The sequence below is a fragment of the Uloborus diversus genome, chromosome 2 (genome assembly GCF_026930045.1).
Source record: "Uloborus diversus isolate 005 chromosome 2, Udiv.v.3.1, whole genome shotgun sequence".
Lineage (NCBI taxonomy): Eukaryota > Metazoa > Arthropoda > Arachnida > Araneae > Uloboridae > Uloborus > Uloborus diversus.
In genome coordinates, this window is record NC_072732.1 from 187,906,876 (window position 1) to 187,932,401 (window position 25,526).

The 25,526-nt window shown below is 31.7% G+C and overlaps 1 protein-coding gene across 1 annotated transcript in view; it reads left to right on the top strand.

Annotated features, from left to right (window-relative positions):
- The window catches only part of LOC129216716 (centrosome-associated protein 350-like), a 94,779-nt gene that overhangs the window by 6,737 nt on the left and 62,516 nt on the right, over positions 1–25,526 (top strand). The window contains exons 2-9 of the mRNA XM_054850933.1: positions 1,706–1,855; positions 1,976–2,039; positions 2,426–2,663; positions 5,845–6,062; positions 10,301–10,483; positions 13,857–14,069; positions 16,662–16,841; positions 19,676–19,896. Coding sequence (XP_054706908.1) covers positions 1,706–1,855; positions 1,976–2,039; positions 2,426–2,663; positions 5,845–6,062; positions 10,301–10,483; positions 13,857–14,069; positions 16,662–16,841; positions 19,676–19,896 — 1,467 coding nt within the window. The remainder of the gene's footprint in view (positions 1–1,705; positions 1,856–1,975; positions 2,040–2,425; positions 2,664–5,844; positions 6,063–10,300; positions 10,484–13,856; positions 14,070–16,661; positions 16,842–19,675; positions 19,897–25,526) is intronic.

Consider the following 25,526-nt stretch of genomic DNA (forward strand, 5'->3'; position numbering starts at 1 on the left):
TTTTTAAGTTTTGACTTATGAGAGATACATACATACATCCAGCAGCAAGAAACAACGCAATAATTAACTTGTTTGGTACCTGAATGCAGTATCAAAAACTCTTTCAGGGGTGACTATAGAAATTCATACTGAAATTTAAGTAAACAATTTTGTTTGAAAACAATAATTCCCTTTACTTTGTATTAAAATGTAAAACAACAAAAGTCCTTTTTTTTTTCAAAAACATCGGCCAATTCCATCGGCTTTTCGATGTTTTTAAGGCCGATGGGCCGATGTTTCCTGCAAGTTAGCATCGGCCGCCGATGCCGATGCCGATGGCTAAATCGTTGAACCATCGGCGCCGATGCATCGGCCAGGCCGATGCATCGGTCGAGTCCTAATATTTTGTCCAGGGTGTAAAAAAAAACGGGACAACTCTTGATGAGCTAGAACCTAGATATCTAGCTCAGAATTTTAGCCTATGAATATGTAAATAATATTATTTTTAATTCTTTATTGTATTTTTGGGCTATCGGTTATATGCAAAATAATTTTTTTGTAAATTCTGAATGTTAATTATATTTATTTTTATTTTCTTTTAGGTTTTCAAGAGGCTCAGAAAACAATTACAATTTTAAAAGAAGAGGTATGTGTTTTTTTCTAGTATCATGTAGAACTAATTGTGTTGGTATGCTTAATATTTTTTGTCCAAAAATAACTCACTACCAATAAGAGTAGAAGTCAATATTTGGAAAATGAGACCCAATGAAGAACATTTAAAAGAAAGAGAGATTTTTTTTTTAATTTAGTGAACAAAAAAATTAGTTGTTAGTAATTATTATTATTATTTGCTGATGTAGATAGCATACTGGATTTTTCATCGTAAAATCCACTGATAATCTTTAATTTTACTAAGATTTAATTGTAGACTAAGATACTAAGATTTAATAGTAGTGTTAAAATAGGGGTTTGGTTCCATAGATTAAAACAAACACTTCATTTTAGTGAAAGATAAATAAGTTTAATGTGTACTTATTCTGATAAATATGTGTGACATGCATAAAGAAAACATGAATTTACTGTGTGTTTAGAAAAAAAACTGGTTATGATATTCTTTTAACATGAATTTACTTTGTGTTTAGAAAAAAAACTGATTATGATATTCTTTTCACAGTCTTTAATTATTTTTCCCTGTAGTTCTTTGTGGAACTTTAAAGCATCCATGATCACTCGCATCATTTTAATGGCAGGATCTTCCTTCACTAACAAATCATTAAGATCATTGGCCATTGTCCAGGAAATGGCTCAAAATTTTCAATGTGAAAACTTTTGGTTGTGTGTCATTGATGTCGACATCCTCGTTAGTTTCGTTCTTCTCTGTCACTTCTAAAAGCTCTTCTTCCAGTGAGCTCTGAATTGTATAAATTTAATAATTTTACTTCTGGAAAAGCTCTGGAACCAGTCCCAAAAAATGTCTCTAGTGAACCAAGGTCACTTACTAGCAGGTCAAAATGCAGTTTATTATGTGTTATTTGCAATCTCAAGAGTTTGAATTTTGAAAGGGGAAAATTTTATGTTTGCAATGCCGCATCTTTGTAAAATCAAAACTGATCCACATAAAATAAAATAAAGGTGTCAAATCTTAACCCACATCTAACCAAATCCCAGTGAAATGAAAGTTTCCCGTATATTCGTATTTGAATGTAAAATTATATTTCTATTCAAGGTTGAAATTGCTGAGCGAAAACTTCTCAATGCCAAGAGATCCATGAGTTCAAGGAAAGGAAGTTCTCTATCATTACTTTCAAGCAAACCCTCTCATATAGAACTTAAATCTGTCAACAAGACGAAACATTTTGAAAGGCACTTCATTAAGGTGATTATTTGTATTATTATGTATTGTTAGGCTATTAAGTATATTTTATTACTGAAAAATAAATTTCAATTTTATATTTGCAAATATCCTGAGGATTTTTATTATGACTCTCTCTCTTAGGGAACTCTGTTAGAAAAACCTAAATTGAAAAGTTATCCAATCCAAAATGAAAGTATTCCACATAGTAAGTTGAGAAAAAGTGTTTTATTTTTTGCACTTAAGCTTATTTATTCTCTTTTTGCACCTTTTTAGTATTCTAAACTCCAATGCTGTCCAGTTTTGCAATAATTTTTACAATTGAGTTGCTGCATTTGCATAGTGATTATTATATACTTTTTTTTAAAATTGATGATGTTATCCAATCAAGGGTATTGGTTTCTACTCAGTACTGAAAACTATATTCAGTTTATTTTAAAAGTTTAGAAAAATATTTAAGTGTCACAAATAGTTAGTTTTTAATCACTTTCCATAATAAGCCAAACATTGCATTTGTTTGAAAGCAAGTATTTTAAATTCCTTTGTACTTAACTATTTTGTGTAAAAAATTATTATTTTTTCCTTGATAAATAGTTGATAAAGTTGTGAGTTCTACAGCTGCTGAAGCCAAGCCTAAACCTCCTCCTTTCAAAATACCTGAAATTGAACCCAAAGAACTGAAACAAGTTTTGTCTCAAAGTTCTACACCTCTTACAGTTTCCACAAGTGATACCTCGAATTTTCCAGAACTTCAGTACTCATCTTCAGGAAGCACCTCATCTTTAATTATGGGCTTGAGTGAAAATAAAGACTTAAAGTATGCCATGACAAGGTACTATGTTTAATTATTCCATCTTGGTATTTTAATTATTGAATCATATTGTTTTATTTTAATGTATTTATATATGTATATATAGTTTTAACACTAGAAAGACTGAAATTTTCTGTATAAGTAGGGTGAACAGTGTGACTCCTGCCCATTTTTTGGGTGAATTCTTTTAAAAATTCTTCCTGGGGGTGAGTTCAAATGCCCAATGCACCTTCTTATATGACTAAATAAAAACTTAGTACGTTATTATTTTCAGCTTTTCTGTCTTTACTTGCCAAAAGGTAGAACTAGTTTATCTTTCCAAGAGCAATGGCTGCAGTTTTTTGCTGGTAAACAATCGTTGCTGTTCATAGCTTTTGGATATCCAACCAATTGCAAAAAGATAAAGTTACAGGTTAAACTAGAGTGAATAGCATTTGTTTTATGCTACAACAATTAGATGAAAGGAAAAAAAATATATTTTTATTGTAAAATAGCTTTGGAGCCTCTGTGGCCCCTCCATCTTTCTAGGTAAAGACCATTATAATGTCGACCTATATAACGCAATTCTCTATAAACCGCACAACTTTTCAGAAGTAAACAATAGGTTTTGGAAGCTTTAAAAATCCCTCTATTTTGCATTGCAAACATAAAAATTGTCAGGCAAATTAAATTTTGAAAGTTTTTCATGTTTCCATCTTAATTCAAAGCTTTTAAATTTAAAATTGGCACTCATAGCAAACAGAAATTACCAGATGACTCTTAAAAATGCTGCTGTTATGCGAATCATGAAGCTAGCAGAAGTGCAGGATAATGCACTTTCTTTTGATTGTGAAACATATTTATTTGTGAATAACTAATTGTAATATTGGTGCTTTAAAACTCATTCTGAAGTGCTAATATATAGATATATTCTGAATGTTAGTTTCAAAATTTGGGAAATGATCTATGTAACGCAAAAACCTGTATAATGCAAAAGCTCTGGTCCCAAGGTGTGCGTTATAACGGTCTTCTACTGTATAACTATCAATATTTACAGTACTATGAGGCAAATCATTTAAAATATCATTAAAATAGTGACATATGATAAAAAGTCAGAAAGCTCCATTAGATATTATTTGAGCTATTGAACAACAAACTACGCGAGGAGCCACAGTGCCCTCCGTCTTTCTAGTGTTTACAAATGGAATATTACACAGTAATAAACTAAAAAATCATATAAAGAAAAGGGGGGGGGAGGTCTTTTTTAAAAGACAATGACTGCTGGTTTTGCTATCTGTGCAGAAATTTAACCCATCAACATCTTCCAATTTAATAAATTATGTATCTTTGTTACCTGATGATCTTTTCGCTGTTGTTGTCACCAAAATATTTCAAAAATTAATTTTTTTCAGTACTACTGAACTAATATTAGAACTTCAAGTAGTTACTACTTTTACTTTCGTTAAATTGTAGACCATTTCACATTAATGAATTAAAAATTAAAATAAATGTTGAAAACTTGAAAAAAATAAATAAGTAAAAATAACGCAGATATAACTTTTTCTGCCCTTATTCCTTTAATTGTTTATTGATCTTTGAAGAAATTGTTTTGTAATTGTAAATTACTTTTAGCATAGGTAAAATATGAATCATTTCTAGAATTTATGTGAAGATCTGGGTTCGAATCTTGGCTCGGGCATGGACATACCTTCTCTCTCCTGTCCTTGACCTTTCTTTGTGTGAATTTGTTGTTATTCTGTGAATGGTTGCCTACCCTATAAACGGGACCTATGGCATGTCTGCACTGTGGAAGTCTGACTTCACACCAAATTACGGTACAGTTGGAAAAGTGAAGCAGCGCTCCCCAAATTGCCAGCCTAGATGGCACACGACAATAACAACAAACTGCTTTAAAGCAACAAAATAGAAGTTTTATCTTTTTACTATATTTCTCATTAGTATTGGAAAGACAATTTTACTTAATTCATACTTTACAAACAGCTTGTGATTGATAGGTTGAGACAGCAAGGAGAAGAGGCATTTAATCTTGTTTTTGACTTGTGGAGTTGGCCACTTTTCTTACTTAGTTGTAACTTCAACATTTTTGTGTTTATATACTAGTATCCAATACTATTCAGCACTTGAATAAATATTCAAAAATGTATGTAGTGCAAGCATTTAGTGCATAAGAAATTCCATTACTAACACTAAATATTCTTCAAACTGTCCTTTTCTGTGGTTAGCAGCGTTGTCATATTACTTAGTCCTACTTTAGTACGATGGCAGAAATAGTTGACTTTGTGAATTTCTAAAATGTACTGGTGGTATATCAAAAAATTATTTTTTTTCCCTAGGAGAAGTCTGGGAACTTCTTTTAAAAAAATCCCTTGTCATCTTGATTTTATTAAAATGAATAAATGCATAGGTTTTGCATAGAAGAGCATTCACCTAGTCTTCAGGAGTGCCCGCCTAGAAAGGGACATGGCGCAGACTGCGCCATTGAAATTTTTAGGGGGTGTTTTGAGGGATATTTTTCTCATTTTTGGGGGGCTCTTGCTTTTGGGGGGTTCTTGCAATATTTAGGGGGATGCACCCTTACCCTTAGGGGAGGGGTGGGCATCCCTGTTGTCTTGGTCTTTTACCTACCCTCTTTAAATGATATATACTAGTGGCGCCCAACCTACGGCCTGGGTGGCATCAGGCCACCACATGTAGTCTGAGAAGATGATCTATATGACCCATTATATGTTCAAAATTACTGCAAAAACTAAGTTCTGGAAAATTTCAAAACAAATAATCAACTACATTTGGTATTAAGAATGATTGTTGCAAATTTGGATCCAAATGGTTAGATAAATTGGTTTCTGAAAAACTAATGGAAACTTCGTGTTACTAAAACAAATAATGTAGTAATGTTAACAACAATTTTTGGGTTACGAGTTTCTTTTCTTTTTCCCATTAACCCATGGTATTTGGGAAAAAAGTTAAATTTGACATGTGTTCTGGCCTGTGAGGTTCATTTTCATTTGTAGGTGCGATCCTCTGTTAAAAAAAGGTTGGTCACTACTTCCATATACCCAAGCAATAAATGTAAGATTTACATAGGTAATAATGAAGTCATTCTTCACTTCCACTTGTGATTTCACTGAAGCAATTAGTTTTCTAGTAAATAGATTTTATAAAACTAATTTAGTAAATGGTAATTTTGTGTTTTATTTCACAGGCATAAAACCAAATCTAATGACAATGCACCAAAAATTGTCTTTTCATCTTGGGAAAAAATATTTTTACAAGAGGAAGAAGTTGGACTAGACAGTCAGATTAGTTCTCCTGCTTCTGAAAATGTACCACCTGCCAGGAAAGTAACAAATGGTATGGAATGGAAAATAGTGCCTGCTGGGAAGAAACCTATTTTCAATCGCAACAGTTCAAAATCTAATTGTAAGTTAGTAATCCTTTAGTGTCTTTAAAGTGAGCAATTGTAATGACTTCTACTATGTTTGACTATTGCAATTTAATTGATGAAAAGAATGATAGCAAATTATGATTAATTGCTTTATTATTGGATCTCACCATAATTCTTAGAAAAATTAAACTTTAAAATAAATTCCCTAAAATGAAAGGTTTTTTTTTAGATATCAGAATTCAGAAATGTTAATGCCATCTTAAATTATTGTTCAATTATTAAATGTACATTAAAATGGTTGCTTTTGTACAATCTGAATAGCTCAATCAATCTAGCATTGTTTGTCACAAATTGGCAATTTGCATTGCAGATATTTAGAAAATATTTTAACTACACCACTTGTTTTTACTTCTATCAGGGAAAATTTGCAAATGTGGCAATGAACTATTTGCTCATGTCAGGAAAACGCAAAATTTAATGTAATTTGGATAAATTATGATTCACTGTTAATGAAAATGGTTTTGCGTGCAACAAAAGCTTTCTATAAATTAATATTTAATTTTAAAGTATGAGAAAGTTGACGAAGTATCAAGTGGCACAGAAACACAAAGTGATTGGCTTGATGTCACTATGCACTTTTGCCCCAATTTTTTCATTTTAGCTACTGATATTCAGCATATTTTACTGTGTTGGTGTCCGATTTAATAATTTTCTTAAAGCTTCATATCTAGATTTTTATTGGTGTTTATTGCAAGCAGTGTTCCATCTGGCTTGTAATGAACAGTTATGTGCGTTAAATAGTGTCTCTTCTAAAAATAAAATTCATTAAAAATGATTCAATGAAACGTCGTCGTCGTCATTAAAAAAAATAAGCCAATGGGTTTTCCATCTTTTTTCTTCTATGGTAGCCTACTTTCCATAAAAGTAACTCAAAAAGAAAGAAGGAAGAAAAAGATTTTAACAAAGCAAAAACATTTGAAACACTTAATACTAAAAAAGTGATTTCCCGTAGTAAAAAATCAACACAGTTTTTTTGAACATGCTCTTAGTTTTAAGCTTCAAAAAATGATAATAAAAAATCAAAATAAATTTCTACATATACGTAACATCAAGGAAGCTGCAGATTAAATGGTTTAGTAAGTTTAAACAGCTTATTTACTGCATACACAAATTTAATAGCTCTGCAGCTCATGACTAAAAGCATATCAATTTTGTTTAGCTAAAATGTTCGTAGTTCATGTAAACGAGTGGGGAAAGAATGCATTTTGTTATATTGAGGTCTTCAGTTCAAACCCCTGGTGGTTTCACATTTTTCAAAACCTCAATTATTTTTCTTTTAAAACTTTTATTTATTTATTTTTTTTTTTTTTTGCCAATGATCAAAGCAAAAATTATTTTCTTCTGAAGTAAAAATTTGTATTTTAAATGTAATTTGTTCAAAATTGAAAATGTTTGAAAAGGAAAAAAGCATTGTATGTACTTATTATTTTTAACTAATTATTTTTTATTTTATATGTACTAATTATTTTTAATTTTTTAAATAATTTTTTTAGTTTTTAAAAGTCACATATTACTCAAAATTAATACGTAATTAATAATTTGTCTAACTTAGGTAATCTTTGGTGTTTGTGCAAAGAAAACGATTGGTGAATTTTTTAATAGTAAAATTTTTATGAAAATTTCTGTTGAAAAGAAAAAAAATCCAAGATGTCTAAGAAAATATATCTATTAAATGCATTGTAATTTGTAAAATATCAATTTTTCCAGAAAAAGAATATTTATAACTATCCTTTTTGGTCCCTGCCTTGATAACTACTTTTAAGTTTTAAAAAAAGTAATACAATTAATAAAGAGTAATAAACCGCAATGATAAGATACAAGTTGAACTGGTCTTCTACTGCAAGCGAACCTTGCCGGTGTGCATAGAGATGTCATATCAGTGGCCATGTTGATTCGTTGTATTTTCACTCTAAATTTTTAGAGTTAATTTTAAACATTAATAACTTTTTTTGCAGAGCTCGTATAATTGAAAAATAATTATCGTTTTTCATGTATTTTTCTAATCTACATTGTGGAGCTAAAAACTAAAATCGCGCAAATAGCTCATTCCCACACTTTTCACATAGTTGGTCCGTTACTGTGAGTATTTATTCTTTATTTCATCCATACAATGTAAAATTATAGCAGAATGTGAGTATTTACTTCTTGACCATTTATTTAAATGGGCTGGACTAAAATCGTGTTCCTGTTTCTGAGTGTTTTTTTTTTCTTCTAAGAATTGTTTCCTGAAAATTTTTGGAAATCCTACCCTACAGGTAAGTTGATTCTCCCTCCCCCCCCCCCTACATACACTTTTAACCTCATTTTTTTGAACTAAATTTCTCAAGTTATACACAAGTATTATGAGGAATAATCTATATTTTTTCAAAAGAGTTACAAGATCCTTGTCAGTCAGGTCAGAAGAGGCCTGCTCACGCATATTCGACAAATCATGTGTTGTGGTACCTTCTTAACTCTTTCGGGGAGTCGCCTCTGTACATTTCTTCTCCAACCTCTTCCTAGCCAATGAGCTACAACAACAGCCTGCTGTGTGGGAATCAACTCCCCAGGGTAAAATCCTCTCGAAAAGGGTTTTTTCGTAAAAAAAATTGACCGACTCTGACCGAGAAACCTCAATGTAAAATTCTCAAAATGGTCAATGGAGGAATATCAGAAGCAAGAAGGGATCTAGCAAGTGAAGGTTGACTTATGGGGGTAAATGTATGTTCCATTAGAAAGTTTTTCACGCATTGAAATTAGAATTGTATCAACCATTGAAAAAATAAATTTTGACTTTGCGAGGTTGTCTAGTTATTTGAGTGTCCAGTTACTAAGGTTTCACCGTATTTTTAATGTTGTAAAAAATTAAAACTAATTAGTAGTATCTCTGAGTGATGTTTGTTGAAAATTGATGCAAATGTTGTGTGATATCATTAAAATTCAGTTTTCTAAAATAATCTTTTTTAAAAAAATTTGCATATTTTTATAATTATTTCATGTATTTTATTAGCATGAAAAATATGTTGATGGGCTTTCTTAGTTTTAAGACAGTATCCAATCATCAAAAAAAAAATCATATTTTATTTTTATTTTATTTATTTATTTATTTTATTATTTTATTTATTTATTTTTATTTATTTATTTATTTATTTTTTTTTTTTTGTTTGTTTCTGTAATTTCTTGTATGATGTGATAAATCTTTTCTTATGCTCATTCCAGGGCTGCAACCAAAGTGGGGGGCCCACAGGGCCCATGCCCCCCACCCCCCAAGAATGCTAATTTGAACAATTTTAAAAAATACTCTTTTTTTTATTGGAATGAAGATGAACGCGCTTTGAGAAAGCGAAGTGGTTCCAAAGTAAGCAGGGACGACGAGAGGTCATTTAAAACTTCCCCCTCTCTCCTTTTCGGCATTTATTTTTTCTGTAGTTAGAAACTAATCGTTCATAACGCTGCCTATTTCTTGTGCTACCGCGGAGCGATCGTTTTTAACATTGCGCCGTCTCAAGTCCTATTTAAGAAGCACAAAGATGCAAGAACGCTTAAACAGATTAGCACAGCTTTGTATCAACAAAGATATAGTTGTACAAGCAGATTAAGTTATTGAAGAACTAACCAAGAAACAACGATGGTTGAACTTTGTATCGTAGACAATAAGACAATTTTATAAGTGTATATATGCAATGTGGATATTTAGGACTCATCAAGTGTAAATGATTTTATTGATTATTTTGTTGTATTTTTAAGTGATTTCATGCTATTTTAACGTGTTCTTTTTTTTTTTTCTTTCCTTGAATGATCTTAAAAATATGAATAGTTTAGAGCTTTTGGTGATAAAAATTTGTGTGCATTTTGATTTATTTCATTAATATAGTAAATGAAGTAGTAACAAGTATTGATTTCCATTTATTAATTTCAACATCTTACTGTCATACTGTTGTTTCAAGTATTTTAAAATTTATTCTTAGCTTGATTTCAATTCTGGCATAAGAACAATTAATGTTTTTGCAACAAATTTTGAATAAATTGCGAAATTTATACGATTTTTTGGAATTTTGCTAAATAATATTAATAATAATAATAATAAATTTATATTGATGTAAAGAGAGAGAGAGAACGCTGATAGAGTGTTGTGAAAAAAAAAATTGTGCCCCCCCCCCCTTAAAATATTTTCTGGTTGCGCCCCTGGCTCATTCTCAACATTTTAATAACAGAATTTCTGTTTGTTTTGTAGCTGGGTTTCAAAAACTCCGAGACATTATCGAGCGACAGAAAAAGAAGTTTGAAGCATCAAACATAGAATCAGATGATGATGTTGTTGTTAATCATCGAAAATTTTTAAAATCATCTCCTACACATGAACATAAGAAACTTCCTGAGAAACCTACATATGGTGAAACATTGCAAGTGGAATCTGGTGAAATTTCAGAAGTGCTCCCTTTTCCTGTAAGGAAACAGTGCCTTGTGACAAATCGTCCAGCTTATAAAGGATTTAGCTGTCCTGGTGTTGAATCGTCAAGTTATTTAAAAGGAAAAGTGAAGAAAAAGAATAATACAACTGGTAAATTCTTTCAGTATTTATTTTCCTGTTACTATAGTTGAACCTTTGCAAAATATTTTTATGTGGATTTTTTGCTGAAAACATAATGCTAATAGTAATAATGTCAATAACAGGTACAGATGTGATATACCCCCCTTTTGGCGAGATTCAAATTTTAGCAAGTTACAAAAATTGCCAACAAGGCGATGATTTTTTTAAACATGGCATCCCTTGCTATATTAACCTATGTTTGGCAACCCAATGTTAACATAGATCTGTTTAAACTTGTTAATCGTGTGCACATTTGGGACTGCTTATTAGTATTTTTGTTTTGTGCAGTGTACCTCATAGGGAAGCCTAATTTGTGTTTTTTTCAAATGTGGTTTGATGTGTCAGTGTTAAAAAATGTCAGTTTCTTCAAACTAAACCGTGAACTACACGGAAAATCAAACATGTGGGTGTGTCTCTGTAAGGCGGCATTGTGCCATTGCAATATGTTGTTGTGTTTTCGTTCTTGACATTAGTTCCTTACTAATTAGTTGTTTCATGCTGAGTGTGGATTTAGACAATGAAAACTTAAGTTCTTTTTTAGAATTCAAAAAAAAAAAATTATCACTTTCAAAATTCTTAATGTTTTTACAAAATCTTGAGTGTTTTTTGTAGTTAACTTTATTTTTAGTGCATATAAATTTATTTTACAAAACTAGTGTGGTTGTTTTATTCCAAAAGTTACCTAATTCTTACTGATGTCAAGAATTATTCATAAAAATTGCTCAATTTTTGCAATCAATTCAAGCATTTCAAAAATGCATATTTTTAGAATGTCTTCATTCCCATAAACCTATATCCCTTTAGGTACTGAATAACTGAAAATAAGTTAACTCTAGCATTTTATAAAAATGTGAAGGTGTTATTTTATGTAAAATATAGTTGATATTTTTGTCTATTTTGAAAGTATTTCTGGATAGCAAATTAATGTATAGTATTTTTGTATTGTTTATGTTTGGGATATTCTTTTGAGACATTTCTACTTTTCATACATCGGAATTAGAATGACTTTGCATTCTTTTTTATTTATTTATTTATTTTATTTTATTTATTTATTTTTTTTTTTTTTTTTTTGACTGAAATAGTATTAAAAATGCAAAATAATAGACTTATAGTTTTTTTTTCTAATTTAGTAGCATTTCTGTTCATAATTTACTTTATGATTGTTTTATGTTTGTGATTGGTTTTGGGGATGTTTTCTCCTTAAAACATCTCAATTTGAACCGCTTTGCTCTTTTTTAGTAGAATATGAGAAAAGTTTTTGTTCGATAAAATGCATGTTGGGGAAAAGCTTTAATTTGAATTGTGCATAATTTTATGGTGAACTATTATAGTAATTTGTTAATTTAAGCATTTTAAATAACTTCTAGTGTTTCTTCTTTGTGTACAAAATTCTTCTAGTTTTTTGTGTTTTTGAAGCATATATTCACGTTGTTTTTTTGCTGTGATTTCATGTTGTTTTAATGTATATTTTGTTTTGAAATATTGATCACATATTTTTATCTGCATTTTTCCTGTTGGTGCCAAAAAAGCATTGCCAAGAACTATGTATGATGTATGTCGTCATACATCGTTTTCTTAACGACGCTTTTTTGGCGCCAACAAGAAAAAGTCGCCTGGGGGGGGGATACATGACATTAGTTCCCATTCCTCGCTCTTCAGAGCCTGAATGAATAAACTGCCCCTGATTAGCTGTTCTTTAAGATTCAGTCAGCTCTGAAATTGGTGTTGTATCGAATGAGGATCAAGAATCTGATCATTTTAGAAAGTTCTTTAGAAATTTGTTTGGGAAGAAGCTTGAGACATGTCAGTCAAAACCTCAGACCAAAGCACTTTGTATGGACCATGACCTACAAGCTTGGGATGTAGTTATGCTATTGATGCTGGCCTTAAGAGTCTCAGTTCTTGTAAAAAGAATGATTTTTTGTGGTTTTATACATTTTTCCGGTGAATATAGTCATATGTTTTCCATCGTAAATGCAAAGAGGATACTAAAATTTTACCACAAAACAATCTTTTATAATTATTTGTTGGCATACATTGTTTAGTGAAAAGGTTTAAAATTAATAAACATAGTGTTGGGAATATTTCATCAAAAGTTATTTTCTATAAAGAAATCATTAATCCTTTTATTTTTTCCCCTCTCTAGAAAATACAAGGCAGAATGTTACCTCTAAAAGAAAAAAAGTAATTATAAAGCCTAGTAAAAATAGTAAGTATGCTCTACTAATTTTAAGATAAAGGGCTTACTGTTGAAATGATTGATCGATCTTTATCCCCCTCTCTTAAAGTAAATTGAAGTAGTCTTATATACAGTCAAATCTCTATAACTTGAATATTCCTTTATCTCGAAATTTTCATTGGATCTCAAACTCTTGAGACTGTTGCAGAAACTTCTCATAACTCATTTAGCCGGCCCTTAGAACTTGGAGTTATTGAGATTTGACTGTAAATGTATTTGTGAATAATGTCTGGAAACACTAGCTGACTTGTGCGAAGTATTCTCGCTCAGCAGCAGCAATTCAAAAATCATTTTTTTTAATGGTAATTTTTCCAAAAAATCAAAATGTGAATTGTTTGCACTTGCCTCAGTAAGATTTACGGTTTAAAACAATGTATAAATTTTACATCTTAGCATCATTGTTATCCACTATAATTATTCCTTTCATCTGTTCGCTAATTTATGTGTTATATATGGCAACTTTCAACGAATTAAAATTTGTTAATACGCCCCCCACCCCACACACACATGTTTAATCTTTCCCTTGGCTTTTCAAAATTAATAAATACTACAGCATATTAATATTTTTATAAAAAATGGTCAAAAATTCTTTAAGGCAAGCAAAATAAATTTTCTAAAATGCAAATATAATAAATGAGCAATATAATATAAGTAATGCATGAATTGTCAAAATATTTCAGCAAACAGCTATTTAAGTCTTCTGTGGAGCCCTTCATTGACAAAGGAACTTTAACTTGCAATACAAAAGTTGTGCATGAACATCTCATAACTTTATTGCTTTGCTTTGAGCATTTTTGTCCTGGTGGGGGTTTGATAAGGGATTTCAGCGTAAAAAAGTGTTTGTTGTATTTTTTAACAAATTGTGCTTTTTCTTCTTTGATCATCCATTTTATTGATTTGTATTTACTGGAAACCTTTTTTTCTATTTGTAAAAGTGACTTATGTATGTATTCGTTGTAGCAACTTCACTTTGGAAAGAAAGTGATCAAGTAGTCGTGGTTAAAAAACCTGCAATAAAACAGAAAAGTTCAAACCGTGAAGAATGTGATGCAGTTAAAAGTACATCTGAAAAATCTTCAAAAAGTAGTTCAAGTGAGTTGTCGAGTCAAGAAACAGTAAGCAACCACATGAATCATTCAACAAAAGAAAATGTTGAATCCCATCCAGCCGTAGGTAAAAAAAAATTCATATACTTTTGTAACTTGCTGAAAGTAATTGAAACTTTTTTCTTACCATTTTATTCATACTCATTTGAATAATATTTATTTAAATAACTTCTATACCCAAATTCATTTCAATATTCCAATTATCTTAGCTAGTTGATTTGTTTTTGCATCCTAATGTTACGTATTTCCATGTTATCACTAAATTTTATCCGTAGTAAATATTAAACTAGTATGTTGTGGCCATCACGAAACTTTCTTCTATATTTTTCTTTTTTTTTTTTCTGATCCCTCCCCATGCTTGACGAGGAAGCAATATTCCCAACAAAAACAAAATGACACATGCAAAAACTTGACGACTATCCCAATGTCTGAATTATTGCAAAAGCAAAGCAAAGAGCGAAAATTGAAAGTTATTTTAAAAGCCTTGCTTGAATGAATTACAAATATTTTATTTGTTAACAAACATAAGATGGCAACAGTTAAAATTTTTAATTCATTGAGATAATATTTCCTATCATTTCCATACAATTAAAATCACGAGAAATACGCAGACGACAATCTATTACGATTTATCTTTCTTATTGTTGCATTAATAAAAATATTTTTATTCGCAAAAAAAAAAAAATCAACACCTCTTGGAGCGATCGGCGTCAAAATAGAACCAAAGCCTGTTTACATATGGATTCACATATATTCCAAATTTCAACCAGAACGTAGCATTACTTCTTGAGATAGGGCACTCAAAATGGAAAAAAAGAACGGGTGATTGCACTACCCCCTTTTTAGCTGTTGACACAAAAATAAAATCAGTTCTTATACCCACTAAGGGCTACTTGCCGATAAATTTTTCTTTCATTCCGTTCATTATTTCTTGAGATACAGCAGTCACAATTGACGACAAAAAACGTTCTATAGCTCAACCCCCGTTAGAGTTATTGACACCAAAATTGAATCAGCACCTGTTCCTGTTAATACCAACATATGGACCAAATTTTGTTTGATTCCGCCAGTAACTTCCTGAGGAATAGCAAGCACGCGTAACTCGAAAAACGTCCCATTGCTCCACCCCCCTTGGAGGAATTCGCGCCAAAAACTAATGGGCACAAGTACTAGGGGCACATATGTGTACTAAATTTCGTTCGATTTCATGCGGTAGTTTTTGTTGTAGAGCGGCCACAAAAAACTGGTCACACACAGACGTGACACACATACATACACACACACACACACAGACAGACAGACATTTTCCAAAAATGGTCGAAATGGACTCAGCACACCTCAAAACGTTCGAATCCGTCAAAATTCGAAATTCGAAAATTTGCACGAATCCAATACTTTCTTCTATATATTAGATATAGAAGAAAGTAAAAAGGAAGGTTTTTGCATCTTCAATTAAATTGTAACCTATATAGTAGTAATAATAGGTTTTTATTTATTATTATTTTTTTTTTATTTATTTATTATTATTACTTCCTTTTACAAAAAAAGAAGTATTGTATTTGCGAAAAAAATTCATTCGAAATTCGGCCTTAATTTCCATTTTGCTCACCCCCGAATTAATGTTGAGTTTTTTTTCAGCCCTTGCAATACAAAAGTTGTGCATGAACATCTCATAACTTTATTGCTTTGCTTTGAGCATTTTTGTCCTGGTGGGGGTTTGATAAGGGATTTCAGCGTAAAAAAGTGTTGGTTGTATTTTTTAAACAAATTGTGCTTTTTCTTCTTTAATCATCCATTTTATTGATTAGTATTTACTGGGAACCTTTTTTTCTAAGTGCCTAAGAACGTATAGACACTCGAAATATCCATTATGACATTCCCCAATTTAATTACAACGACTTTCCTTGTGACATCCGTATGTATGTATGTATGTGCATATGTATGTTGCATAACTCAAGAACGGTATGTCCTAGAAAGTTAAAATTTGTTACGTAGACTCCTAGTGAGGTCTAGTTGTGCTCCTCCCTTTTTGGTTGCATTCGATTGTTCCAAAGGGAATGTTTCAAACCTTTTTGGGTGGAAATCACTGTTAATTTCGATGCAAACTCAAGTGGTGTTATTATTTGGCTGACACTTGGTGATATAGCGCCTGTCTTTTGGCCTCCAAGTTTTGTTGCCAACTTGGCGACAAATTTGGCAATTTTTTTTTTTAAATCTGGTTTCAAATTGGCCACTGTTGGTGATATTTAGAGAGTAAACTATTGAATCATATTAAATATTCCAATAATGAGGAAATAACATTAAATTGATGTAAAAGGAAGTCATGTGATGCACTCATCAGCTTGTTTTTTTTCTATTTCTGCAACCTAACAAAACAATGAATTGCAAACATAGAAAAAAGTGTCCTCTCCCATATAGGTTTTGCACTGAATAACCTTTTAAACTACATTTACACAACCATCATAAAAGTGCAGATCAATAGGAGTTTTTCCCCTCTTTTTTAGTTTAAATCTGGTAACAGCCAGTTAGCAAAAGCTCTGAAAATGTTGTATTTTGTTTGTTTTTATTCCAACTTTTATCTTTAGATCAGATTCTTAAGGTGTAGTGTGTTATATCAATGTATTTTTCCAATTTTACTGAAATATTTTCTTGTTTAAAGAATCAGATGTCTCTGAATCTATTGGCGAAAAAACGAAAATCACAGAACAAGTGAAATCCTTCGATGAAGATATTTCTGAATTGACTTCAATAGTTGATACCAAGCAAAGTAGCAAAGCAGACAATGTATTACCATCCAAAACACCTAAAAGTATCAAACGAAAAGCAGTTAAGCCTCCAGGTACATTTATTAAAAAATTTTCTTTGTAAATGAAGTTCAAATGCATGTTTAGCAAGTTAAGTTAAATACATTCAAATCCTGTTTCAGCCTAGTATGTTATTGCAAAATTTTCATTTTAACAAAACTTTGGAAACCCCCAATAATAAAAAGAGAATTTTCATTTTTTTTTCCTTGAAAAAAAAATGAAACTTTTCCAATTTTTCATTCTTTTATGAAAGTTTTTTTGTTTTACAATTACGTTCAAAATGCAGGGCAATGCAGGGTTGTTAATGTGTGTGTAACAACAGTAGCAGACTTTTTTCTAGCATTATGAACTAGCTGTCAAATTTAATTTTCCATTACGTTGCCATTGATTGGTGGATGCAGTGGTTCCGCTCAGTGCTTCTTACAGTCAAAATGGGCGACGTCCAATCAAAAATAAATAAACTTTGAAACGTTGACATTGATTTGTGCAGGGTGGCGACAGATCAGGGAAATCAGGGAGATCAGGGAAAAGTCAGGGAACTTTATTAATCAGGGAGAAATCAGGGAAATATCAGGGAATTTCGAAAAAATAACAAAAAATCAGGGAAAATTGATTTTATGAAGAAAAAAAATTTTTTTTTTTCACTTTACAAAATTAAATACTCTAATTCCCTACGCATTTTCCACTAATTATCTGTTCAAAAAAAAAAAAGGTAAAATAATGCTACGTAAAATAAACAACCGCACTGGCAAAGAGGAAGCCTTCATTAATGCCTTAGCTCCTTTGCCTTTTTTCATTGTTTCGAAGTAATTAAGTACTGTAACGATTTCAAGAAGAAATCTTTGGTTTTTGAATTAATACTATAAAAGCTTAAACTTCTTTGCATTTTTAATTTAATTGCTAAAATTAAACTTTCAATTTAAAAAAAACTTTGTTTTTTGCCGTTATACTATTTGTTGTCACCACAGATCGTCAGGGTTTTCTTTTCTTCAGACTTAAGTAATTCTTTAATTTTATAACCAAGTTGTATTCTTCTTTTATATATTTTGAAATTAACTAATTGCTTTTTTTTCCTTGTATTTCAAAGTTGTTTGTTACAAAAGCAATCTAAGATTTTTTTCGTTACATACTTAAATCATTTGAAATAGAGTTAACTTGTGTACTTAAGTAAATATCTTTATTTTTTATTGTTAAAATGCTGTATTCATTCATTAAAACCTATGTTCTTGATTAGAGAAAAGCTCCCTATGAATGGATGTCAAATGGTTTCATCTGTTTTGCATAAATATGTCAATTAGTTATATAAGAATACTATTACTTGTTATTCTTGCAACAGTTATTATACTGTTTAAAAACTTAGTTCAAAATAATTTCAATTACTTTTTAGTTCTGTCATAAGGACACATATGATTTTAAAAGTCATTTTAATAGCTTCTAAAAATTCTTATGCTAAGTGGTTTCTGGAAGTGAAGTATTTTTTTTTAAATTTTCTATAATCTTTCCATGTGTAAAAATTTAATATACTGTTTTGTAGGTTCCCCCCCCCCCCAAAAAATGTCTTTTTTTTAAAACCATTTTATTAAAAAAGTAGCATCTTTTTAAGATATATCTTTAGTTCAACAAGTTTACACAACTTAAAACGTTTAAAATACTGCATTTTATACAAACATACAACAGACTTCAAGTAGAGCAAAGAAAGAAAACTATTATCATTGGTAACGTAAATCAGGGAAATTTGGTGAACTTAATCAGGGAAATCAGGGAAAAGTCAGGGAACTTTTTTTCACAGTTCCTGTCGCCACCCTGTTTGTGGCTGCATGAGCTGCAACGATTTAACACAGAAAAGTCACAAATTGTGAAGGCCCATTAAGCGTCAGCGGCATCTAGTAGGGCCATGGCTAAATCTTTATAAAATGCATACAAAGATTGCAAAAAATAATTTATTTTGCTTAAATCTCAAAGAAATTGTTTCAAGGGTGGTGCAACTACTTAAGCCTGTAAAATTTGAAGCCAGTTATTAAGAATATTGTTAGAGCATCAAATTCACCCCTTGCAATTAAAGCATTCCTCTTTCTCTCTCTCTCTCTCTCTCTGTGTATTTGTACATCTATTTTTATTTATTTATTTATTGTATTTGCACAGTGAATTAGCCGATTTGAATTTTGTGTTGTTTTAATCAAATCTTTGTATGAATCAAAATATGATTTTTTATTTTTCCTTTTCATTTTTTTAAGGAAGCAAACTCTTATCAAAATGAGTCTCTTTGCCAGTTAGCAAAGAGGTGTTCGAAGTTAGTCATTGTTTTAAAATTCAACATTAAGATACATTCCAAAATCCTCATCATAAGCTTTCATACTGTTGAGGAAATTTTTTGATTCCTCTCGTGACATTTTCAAACATTCTGCTTTCATCTGATGATTCAAGAATGCTTAATGCAAAATTTAACTATATAGTTCTCTCAGTTTTGAAATTGTTGTTCAAACCAAACAATTGTATTTCAATGACTAATTAATTTTGGAACTAGCTAGGGGGTCCACAAAAAATGCAAAATATCGGTAAGGGTTTCACAGATTGAAAGAGTTTGCGGACATCTAACTGTATTTTTCCATTTTAAACTTGACAGATTCAAGCATGAAGCAAAAAAAAAAATCTTTTCTATTCAGAAATAGTCTGCAGGTTTTCTCGAGATTCTGCAAAAAGCATTGCAGTATCAAGCTGTTTCTGCTACTAAGTGTGTAACTTTATTGTATTAAAAAATAGGATATGGTTAAGGTAATTATAATTTGAGTAAAAGAAATATAGATATACATATATATATATATACACATGTATATATTCCTTGTTTAATGCTATCTATTTCTGCTTATAGAACAAAGTGCTCCTTCTCCAAAAGTTCGTCATTATGATGTTGAGAAAGTTAGAGACTACATCCAAAAGAAGAGAATTGAGAGAAAAAAAAGGCATATGGAGGAGCATAAAAAGCGTTTGATGGAAGTACAGAAAAAAGAAGAGGGTCTACAGAAGCTGTATGAGCATCAAAAGCAAAGTGTTAAAGCAGTATCTAAAGACAATCCTATGTCACCTCTAAAAGTATCCATAAGTTCTCTCTCTCTTTGTTGTCTGTGGGGTGTATAACCTAGTAATTTTTTTATATATAATTTACCTATTTCTTTGTTTCATTTAACTTTTAAACTGTAAATCTATACCCCCCCCCCCCATGCATGCACACTAGGGTGGGTCGAAAAAATACTTTTTTTTAAATTTCGATGATGGTTAGTGCGGAAAAGGTGCCATTGATGGAGCAAAGTGCACATAAAAAATTTGAATTTTTTCTGACAATTTCTTGATCTGCCACAATTGGGTTGAAGTTTCGAAAAAATACTGTTTTTTCATGTTTTTAGCCAAAATTAGTAAAAAATGGTATATTTTTATTTTCAATAATGAGTTGCGTGGAAAGGTGCCATTGGTGGCACTAAACTTCCATAAAAATCTTAGGGTGTGTGGTCTTTCCTTTGCCACAAATGAGTAGAAGTTTTTGCAATTTTCGGTTCTTTTAACGTTTTCAAAAAAAATTCTCAAATTGTAAAAATTTTGTTTTCGCCATATATTTTTGCCATAATTTTATAGTTTTATCACATGTGATGCATTTTTAGATGCTTGGTGTGTTATAAATTAACTACTTATTGCATATAAATTTTTAAATTTAAAATATTCTATTAGCAAACTTTATGCAACTCTCTGTTTGATTAGCATTCAAAAGCGACAAGAGTAATGCAGAATTCATTCTTAATCACTCGTAAATTTTTTTAATAAGAAAAAAGTTATTATCTCTTAACTAAAAACAGTCGCAAGAAATAGCATTCTCGTAAGAACATGAAAAGAAAAATAAAAAACAACAGTGTCATTGTAGGTGTTTAAAAAAAGAAGGAAATAAATAAAGAACTGCACCATTAGGTGCACATTTTTCATACGAACAAACTCCCGGTCTGACACCTGATAAATAAAATAGAGAAAGTACTGAACGTAAGAGCTTACTGTAAGAAATTATATGCTCCACGTGGTTACATTGCGTAAAACTTGACAGGGATCCCAAGATTAATAACTCGGGATCTCCATAATTGCGCAGTGGGGCTTTACGCGATTGACTTCTGCGCAGATGCATGAGAGCGCCTGAGTTCATATGGCTATAGGCAGCTATGGAGGCATGACTGCAAAAAAAATCTCCTGACCGAATAGCGGGATAAATTTATGGATATCTCTTGACCGCTATTCGGGATAAAGGGCAAATTGACTGCCCATCATGTATACTGTTTCCGTATATAGAAAATAAATTAGTTTGTGTGTTGTGAATGAACGTAGTCTCTTCAATTCTCTCCCTTCTAAAAGTGATACATGAAAAATATGACAAAGAAGAAGGGGTGAAAATCCTCTTCATATTTTTTGGTGCCCAGAAACTCGGGAAGGAGCCTTGGGATAGAAGGAGAGACTTCGGATTAAATTTCTACTCATGGAAACAAAGGTAAAGATTTGAACCCTTTTTTGCATGAATTTATTCAATCGATTTCGGAATCAAAATGGATGCTACGGAAAAAGCTAAAGTTAAAAGAACCTCATTGAGAGGAAGTATTACAAAGTTAATTAAAAAATCTGAATCCATATTAGAATCTAAAGTTGAAGATACTAACTCTGACGAGCTAACTGAACTACTAGAACAAATAAATAAAAAAGAGTCAGAACTAAACATCCTGAATTCCGAAATCGAAGATGCCATAACCGATCCAAAACTCTTAGAAAATGAAATAAATGTAAGCGAAGAATATTCTAATAAAATAACAAGCATTAAAGTGAAATTAAAACGTCGGTTTGAAAAAGTAAATAATGATGAATGTGCATCTACTATTTCCGGCAATTCTCAACATAATGTAAATCAGGATATCAAACCTATACCAACGTTCAGTTTGAAACTGCCCAAACTGTCAATTAAACCTTTTTATGGTGATTCTAGTCTCTTTTATGAGTTTTTTAACAGTTTCAGTAGCGCATTTCACAAAAATGAAGCTTTGTCAAAAATTGAGAAATTTGTATATTTGAAATCTTTGTTGTCAGGGAAAGCATATAATATTGTATCCGGTTTTTCTTTATCTGAGAAGAATTATGATGAATGTTTGAATTTATTAAAGGATCGTTATGGCAAAGAAGAAACTGTAATTGCATGTCATATGAATAAACTGTTAAATATTGAAGCTGTAAAATATTCTACAAATGTGAAAGCTCTAAGAAAATTGTATGATTCTTGTGAAATTAGTATAAGAAATTTAAATTCATTAGGAGTAACTTCGGGTTCTTATGGTCACCTTTTAATTCCGATCTTGCTTAAACTATTACCGTCAGATTTAGTTCTTGAATTTCACAGAAAGAAAGATCCTTTTAAAAGTGATGTATCTGAGTTTATAGCATTCATAAAGAGAGAAGTTGAGTGCAGAGAAAGCGCATTGAATGTGTCTGGAAGAGGCTCAAGCGAGGTGTCCGTTGACAGGAAACAGACCAGCTCAAACGATAAATTCAATCCTAAGAGATATAACACTCCGTCCGCTGCTGCTTTAAACATAAGTTCCGCGTCAAATAAATTCTGTATATTCTGCCGCAGTAATCAGCATTACGGATCGCAATGTAAGAATTTATCGGATGATAATAAACGCGCTAAGTTGAAGAAAGAAGGCAGATGCTATAAATGTTTCAGGCGTCATTTATCAAAAGACTGTAAGATTAAACTTAAATGCGATATTTGTAATAGTCAGTCACATATCCGATTATTTTGCAAGAAAGAAAAAGAAACCGAATTAAGGGCGGATCCACCTGAAATCGAAACTGTTGTAAGTACGTCTCACTCAGAACATACATCAGTTTTATTACAAACTTGTAGCGTCTGAGGATAAAATAGTAGACATAAATATTCTTTTTGACACAGCATCACAAAGAAGTTTTTTGCTACGAGAAGTAGCTGAAGCACTTGATTTAAAGCCATTAAGAAGAGAAAAATTACTAATTTATTCATTTGGGAAAAGAATTCCCGAACCTTCAGAGTTTGATCTCGTTAAATTGAATGTTAAAAGCTTACGAAACCCAGATATGACCTTCCAGATAGAAGCTTTAGTTACTAATCACATTTCAGGGGCAAGTTTAGGAAATCAAAATATTCCATCCCTCAAAATAAAAGAAATCGTGAAATTACATGACCTTGACCTCGCGGAATGCTCACGAGGGAAAATCCAGCTACTTATAGGAATGGATTACATCTTCGACATTATAAAGGGAGCCCCCATAAAATTATCTAAACATCTATTCGCTCAGAAGAGTGTATTTGGGGATATTATTTTGGGTAAGATACCAACAACCTTCAATAACTCATCGGCTTGCTTTAGCGTTTCCGTTGAAGATGATTTGAATCAGCAATTAAAAGCATTATGGGAAATAGAAGCGATCGGATGTGATACAGAAAAAGACTCCGTACATGATTTAGAGTTTCTTAAAGAATTTGAAAATAACTTAACGTTTGATAACGGCAGATATGAAACAAAATTATTGTGGAAGTTACCGAAAACTCAACTGAATAATAATTATGAAGTCGCTAAGAAAAGTTTCAATCGTCTGTCAAAACAATTAATGAATGATAAATTTTTACTTGAAAGTTATAATCAAATTTTGCGGGAACAATTGCGTGATAAGGTTATAGAAGAGTGCCAGGATCAGTCCATTTTAGAAAATTCATATTACATACCGCACAGACCAGTAATAAAAGAGGACAGTGTAAAGACTAAAGTTCGGATTGTTTACAATGCTTCTTCGAAGGGAAAAAACTGTCTTTCGCTCAATGAGTGCTTATGTCAAGGACCGTCACTATTACCTTCCATCACAGATTTAATCCTTAAGTTTCGTAGACATAAAATTGCGTTCTCCGCGGACTGTGAAAAAGCATTTTTACAGATAAAAATTCACGAATGTGACAGAGATTATCTGAGGTTCTTGTATTATAAAGATTGTGATTTTGAAAAGAATGTGATTTCCTACCAAATAAATCGTCTGGCCTTCGGTCTAACATGTTCGCCATTTATTTTAAATTTTGTAATAAAGCATCATGTAGCCAAATATAGCGAGACAAATCCCTCGACATTTGAGATGTTGAATACGTCATTCTATGTTGATGACTTATTTTATGGATCTGACTCTGTCTCTGAAGCATATGAACTAACAGCAGAAGCTGTAACAATTTTGAAAGAAGGCGGGTTAAATTTAAGGAAATTTGAAACGAATTCCCTCGAACTTAAAGAAAATTGGGAAACCAATAAAGACATTTTCGGGGAGAATGCATACCCCGCTGCTGCGTTAAAGGTTCTTGGACTAAAATGGTTCAATGTTGAGGACAATTTCGGAATTGAATTAAAATCATTACTTTCCTACATAGACGGGAATTCTCCTTGTACTAAACGATCAGTTCTTAAGACAGCAGCTCAAGTTTTTGATCCCATTGGATTTATTTCACCCTTTGTTATACGCATTAAGTGCCTTTTGCAACAACTATGGATTAAAGGGGTTGGATGGGATGAAGAACTACTAAATGAAGTGCAGCAAAAATGGTTGCAGTGGTGCAAAGAAATTCCAATATTATCTGATTTTAAGGTCCCTAGACATTACTTTTCAAACAAGGAAATAGATTTTGAATGTGTTCAACTTCATGTGTTTGGAGATGCAAATCAGGCTTGCTATGGAGCTGTTGCCTATTTTAGGTTCCCGAGTAACGCACAAGAACCAAACACCTCATTTATTATGTCCAAATCTAGAGTCGCACCTTTGAAACCATTGACTCTCCCTCGGTTAGAACTAATGGCAGCTCTTATTGCATCAAGACTAGCGAATTACATTAAACACCTTTTCCCGAAGATCAAAACAGTTTTCCTTTGGTCTGACTCTACCATTGTTCTGCATTGGATCAAAGGATCAGCTCGAAACTGGAAGCCTTTTGTAGCGAATCGAGTAACAGAAATTCAGAGCCATACTGATCCGCTGGACTGGAAACATTGTGAGAGCAAATTAAATCCTTCAGATATAATTACAAAAGGAAGCCATGCTGAAGATCTACTGCATTCAGAAAAATGGGTTCATGGTCCTGCGTTCCTTAAGTTACCTGAAGAAAATTGGCCAGTAGGGAAAATGCCATCTTCGAAGTTTGAAGAAATTAAAAATGAAAGAAGAACGAAAATTGAATTTTCCTTACATTGTGCAATCAGAAAGGATGAGAGCCAAAAGGAACCTTTGTTAAAACTTGAAAATTATAACTGCTGGAAGAAATTAAAGCGATTAACGGCATGGATCCAGAGATTTTGCAGAAATATCAGAAAAAGGAAGGAAGATCGCGATTTAGGAGAACTGAAAGCAGAAGAGATGGAAGAAGCAGAAATTTATTGGATTAAGTACGTTCAAGAAGAATGTTATCCGGAAGAAATCCACGCTCTCAGAGCAAATAACAAGCTTTCTACTCAGTCAAAATTACTGAAGTTGAATCCGTTTCTTTCGGAAAGTGGACTGCTTATACTAGGTGGAAGACTGCAAAACGCAAATTTCTCTTCAACTCTCAAGCATCCAATTGTGTTACCATCCAATCATAGCCTTGTGCAGATGATCATTTATGATGCTCATGAAAACGTGTTCCATTCGGGAGTGTC